The 5,730-nt window shown below is 34.3% G+C and overlaps 1 protein-coding gene across 1 annotated transcript; it reads left to right on the top strand.

The window, feature by feature from the left end:
• The first annotated feature begins 4,156 nt into the window (after positions 1–4,156).
• LOC149570895 (RAN GTPase-activating protein 2-like) lies at positions 4,157–5,422 on the top strand. Its single transcript, XM_089815658.1, has 2 exons — positions 4,157–4,554; positions 4,639–5,422. The coding sequence occupies exons 1-2, from the start codon at positions 4,157–4,159 to the stop codon at positions 5,420–5,422; spliced, it is 1,182 nt and encodes a 393-aa protein (XP_089671784.1).
• Positions 5,423–5,730: the final 308 nt, after the last annotated feature.

Raw genomic sequence — 5,730 nt, forward strand, 5'->3', positions numbered from 1 at the left:
ACCCCCTAAATTAGCTCTTGTGTCATCTAAATCGAACATCTAAGGTGAAATTTGGAGTTAGTTGATTTTTGGAGGTGTGACGATAGCAATTCAAAAAAATAATTATAGAGGTGATTTTCAAACAACGATATCTCCCTCATATTAACTCCTTTTTTCAAGAATTTTTTTTTGGTTTTGGGGTATAATTTCATGATCTACGCATTGCTATAGGTTGTTTTCAATCCATGTTCCTAATTTTTTTTATGAAAATCACAAATCCTGATTTTTCAACTTCAAAGGCTTCATTTGGGCTCATATGGATACATATTCAGGTGCTATTTTTTTTAAAGTGTATAATTTTTTGTCTACTTTCTAGATCTAGTATCACTTTGGCATAATTCTAAGTAGACATAGTACTTTTAGCATTTGGTTACTTTTGGCCTATTTTGGCACTTGTAATTAGATCCTTTAGAGATCTTGTGTGTTATATTGTTGAGTTTGATATAACTTCATATTTTTTGTTGTAAGCATCAAAAATAGAAGTCAACTTTGGTCTATTTTAACAAGTGGTAAATTGTACGTGCACTAAGTATAAAACTGTGACAAAATCATACATTTTGGGGGGTTCTTTGATTGAGTGATTTGGGGGTGAGTCTTGAGTGTTTGCAATTCTCTTTCCCTTGTGTTCTTTTATTTTGTGTCATGGGTTCTCCTAGGTATCCACTTTTAAATCCACATAATTATGCTACATGGAAAATTAGAGCATGGAGTAAAATGATGGAAAAAGTTTTAATTGATTAAGTTGATGGAAACCTGGTTGCACCATCTGATCCTAATAAACTAAATGAATGGAATCATAACAGTAAAGTTTTTATTGGTACTTTGAGGAAGTATGTACACAAAGATCTTATCTTCCATATTGATAATTGTAAAATAGTAAAGGAAGGATGGGATATATTTTCTAGCTTGTATGCAAAAGTAGACAAAGCTAGGAGTTTTGAACTTGATGAAAATCTCTTGTCATTAGATCCAAAGGAGTTTGATACAATTCAAGACTATATCACCAAGGCACATGAGCTAAGGTCAATGGTTAAGGATTGTGTAATTATTGTAGAGGATGAAAATTTGTTCTATAATTTGATGAGAAAACTTTCTCCAAAGTATGCATCATTTGTTTCAAGCTTCAAAACTCATAAGTTGACCTTAGGTTCTTCCTACACCATGCCTTTTCTTTATTCCTTCATAGAGATGTTGATGGAAGAACAATCAAATTCGATGAGCAAGAGGATTCTCAATTCTTCAAAGTCCAAAGCATTGATGGCTAGTAAAGGGAATCGAGGAAAAGGGTCTAACAAAAATTAAAAGTCATGGCAACAAAATTCACAATAAGAGAAAGAACACTCAACATCCTCACCACAAGACAACTCCAAGAATAAGGGTAAATCATCCAAGGAGTTTCTTACTTGTGCATATTGCAAGAAGAATGGTCATGAAGAACATCATTGTTATAAGAAAGAGATAGATGAACTCGAGAATCTTCTTAAGACAAATCAAGTTAGTCTACCATCAAGAATGACCACTTCATTCTCTTCTTCACATTCATATTTTGATAACAAAAAGGATCACATGGACAAAGGTCAAGCCTTAGTAGCTACTTCAAGTCAAGATTCAGGGAGAGGGCTTCTAGATTCAGGGTCTTCTCATCATATGGCATCTTCATAGTCTATGTTTTCATCATTTGATCCTTGTCACACTCTACGTATTTTGATGGGCAATCATACTTACATGAATATGATTGGGAAAGGAACTATTGATACGGGGGAGGGAAACTTCAAAGATGTGTTGTGTGTACCTCACCTAAGTCATAATCTTCTTTCCATCTATTAGCTCACTCATGGAGATGGAGGAATGACTACGGAATTCACACCTAATTCATTTTTTATCAGAGACTTGGAGACTAGATAGATCATTGCTATAGGGGTAGTTGATCATGCATCAATTTTTTTTTCATGATGATGACAATGATTTCTCAACAGATTCTTTAACAGATTTTGATCATACTTCTAGTGATTATTCTAATTTTGAGGAGAATTTTGGCTGCTTAAACTTGGGTGTTCTCACATGTGATCAAGTTCTTGAGCCATCCATTGCTTTTCCTCCTATTGATATTGCATCTATTTCTGTTCTTGATGATAGTTGTATTCACATAGCCATGGATTCAAGTTTTTCATTGCAATAGGATATTCATTGTCTTCCAGACTCAGTTCCCTAGGATGACTACTTGATAGACATTTTCAATTTAATTGTGGAATCCTACATTGTAGGTTTTCAAATAGTGTTTAGAGTTTGATGTGAAAACAAATTCTCATAAAAATTATACTTTTATTTTAATAAAATGAAAAAGATTATATTTACACATGCATGTGAAATAGTTAAAAAAATATTTTATTTTCACTATAATGCTCACATCAAAAATTTAGTTCACATAAAAAATTTCATCTAGTAAAATTTTGTGTCAAATTTATGACTATAAAAGGTCACATGTATGTGAAAATTGAAGGGATGAAACAAAATGCAATACTCAAAAATTAAGTTTTTATACATTGTGATTAGATTGAAGCAACAATATAGAGAGAGAGGTTTTGATTTACCAAGCACTCTTTAGATACCTTCAAAATGCATAAACTTGAAGCTCAACAAAATCCTATAATTTCTTAGTTTTTCTTTTCTTTTCATAACATTATTGGTATAGCTTTAATAACATCAATAGGAAGTGTTTCTCAACCACAACAATAGCTAGAATCCATATGGGATCATGTACATGACAATAAATTTTAATCATTCCAAAGAAGACCTTGTAAAGTGTATGCCAAAGGATTCTAAGATAGACTAAATCATTTTGTTTTCATTATTTCTCTTATCCTCTTTTTGTGCCCTCTAATTCTATGTTGAGGATTAGAACTGAATTAAATTGGGAACACTAAACAACATATGCCACCCTAGTTGGGAAGATTGAATTTGTTTTTACTAATACTATACTAGAAATAGTGACCAATTTGGCAAACTTGGGATTACATTTAAATGAAACCATCCCTTCTCGTAAGGCCTCCTCAATGAACTAGGTCTTCCACACATTTTAGTGGCTCTTCTTGTATAAACATGGATTTATAGGAACAACTATGAGGGAAATTCAATGGCTCTATTTACAAACATTCCTTTCTAAGTATGTTTTAAACTAGCTCTTCATATTATTCTTCTATTCATTAATCTAATATCTCAAGCATCTTTCCTAAATACCTAGTATTTTTCGGTGGGTTAGTGTGACTCTAGTCTCTATTATAAATTTACTCATCGCTTAGAAAACATCTATTATCAAACATATTGCAATCATTTGCACAACATAAATGTGCATTTTTTTTACAAGATAGAGTTGTTACACCAAAAGATTGACCTATTAACGCCCGATACAACCACTAGACTTATTGAACACATGAGGTGGTTAGTCGAATAGTGTTAACAATCCACATGCAATTGGTTCAAGATCATAGTCATTGAAAAGCTCAACACATCTGAAAAGGCCTCAATTGTTTAGAGTAATCATTAAAAGGTTTTATGTGAGTGATCAATCATCTTTCATCTTCTCCATCTTGACCCACTGACACTCTTATCAACTTTGATGTTAAAAATATTGCAACCAAAATCTTAAATGTTAGACAATATAATTTACCTTGAATAACATATTTCATTATAGATGTGATAATAGCTACAACCTATTCATGATTCACTTATAATTTTATTTATACTTTAGTCGTTTAATTTGATTTCTTATTTTTTAAAGCTCTTAGTATCTCATTTATCATTATCAACCATAATAATTGTCACAAATTTGTTTCTATTTGATATTTGTGTTTTGATCATCTTAATTTGACAAAAACCAAACTTAGTGATTACTTCCTATATAATCATTTCCTTGCTCCACCTTACCGACCATACTTAACATTTGTATCTGCATGAACTATTTTTACGGCGGGACTCTACTCTATTTGTCGGCTTTTAAACCGTTTGTATTCTTCATTTAAGAAGTATCGTGGTGGTGATTGGACCATTTTTCTTGTGGGTTCTGGTCCTTCATTAATAGGGTTCACAGGAACAGAGCACTCTCGTTTCGACAAAAGTCATGGGATCGTGGTGGTATAAAACTGTTGTTTTTGATATGTCAACGAGAATTGCGGATGGGGATTTCGCTTTTCTTGACAAAAGCTCAGCCGTAGACCTTTTCAGGCCATTGAAAGAGCTCAAGAGTTCTTGCACCAAGATATGTTTCGGCAACCACATTTTCGGAGTGGAGGCAGCCCTTGTTGCACAAACAGCCCTGATGGATGTTCGTGAAACTTTAAGAGATGTGGAATTTGAACATTTCGTCTTTGGAAGATCTGAGAATGAGGTAATTAAGGTTATTCAAATATTTTCATCTGCTTTGGAAGGTTGCATGCTGACATCCTTGACTCTTGCACTAGGGGATTTGGGAGAGACGGGCGTGGAAGCTTTTGCACCGCTTTTGAAATCTCAGAAAACGTTGGAAAAACTGAAATTCATTTGTAACACCATTCCCGTAGAAGCCGCTTGAGCCGTTTTTGAGTTTCTTCCATTCATCGAAAGGATTGAGAAATTGTATTTCGTTTACAACAAAAAAGTAGAGGTTGCAGCAGAGACCTTTATAGAGCTTGTTAAGAAATGCATTGCTCTGGAGGGTCTCCATAGCATCACAGATGCTATCTGTGATGCTATAGATTTTGAAGAACCTTTGGAGGATGGCAGCAGTTTAAGAACTATTGATTTTGAATATAATAGCTGCGCGGTTGTTCTGAGCCCAGTCATAAATGGATATGTAGGTCTCACAAATGTTGACTTGAGGGATACGAATCTTCAGGATGAAGGGGTGATTGCTATTGCCCTCAGCCTCAAGAACACAGCTTTATCTTTCAGAATTCTTGCGGTTGGAGGAAACGATATCACTCCAAAAGCGGCTCCAGCTTTAGCAGAATGTCTCGCAGGAAAGGACTTGCTCACCGCGTTTACTCCAGGACGCAATAAACTCAAGGATGATGGATCAGTTATAATATGCAAAGCAATTTCGGAAGGTCATAAGCAGCTCAAAACACTTGATTTGAGTTCAAATGGTATGACTGGAATTGGGGCTAAGGCTGCTGCGGAGACTGTTGCAAACAAGCCCGGTTTCAGACGTCTTAATCTTTGTGGGAATTTTATTACTAAAAAAGGAATTGAAACCGTCAAAGATGTGCTGAGCAAAGGTACCAATCGTGAGTCTGTACTTGGACACATTTTTCAATATAAAGATGTTGGCGCCGTGCCATATCAATTTAAAGAAGACGATCTCACTGACAGTGACAGTGAGTCAGAGGGAAAACTTCAGAAACCATAACTGAGCTATTGCATTAACATTCAGTATATCCACATACATTAGGATATGTTTTATTCTGATATCTTCTGTAATGATGATGGGTTTGTGAGGAAACAATGGAGAAGATCAAGTTTGGCTTCATTGGTCTATTAATCTGTGAAGAGATCTATCCGGCAAACTATATTTTGAATTCCTAAGAATTTTCTTTCTCAATGTGTCTGTTTTTTATCAAAAATGATATATGAGAATAAATTTGACAAGGTTATGAATCTGTAAGCCCTGTTCTCAATGTGAAAACACATCTGATTGTGTTTTATATAGCCCACATT

This window comes from Cupressus sempervirens, chromosome 2 (assembly GCF_028749045.1).
Source record: "Cupressus sempervirens isolate cs-2001-9-10 chromosome 2, ASM2874904v1, whole genome shotgun sequence".
NCBI lineage: Eukaryota > Viridiplantae > Streptophyta > Pinopsida > Cupressales > Cupressaceae > Cupressus > Cupressus sempervirens.

Bases quoted from the DNA above. Each gene is read 5' to 3' on its own strand.
- LOC149570895 (XM_089815658.1), top strand. From the start codon at position 4,157: ATGGGATCGTGGTGGTATAAAACTGTTGTTTTTGATATGTCAACGAGA. The intron at 4,555-4,638 runs GTTGGAAAAACT...ATTCATCGAAAG, and splicing joins CTTTTGAAATCTCAGAAAAC to GATTGAGAAATTGTATTTCG.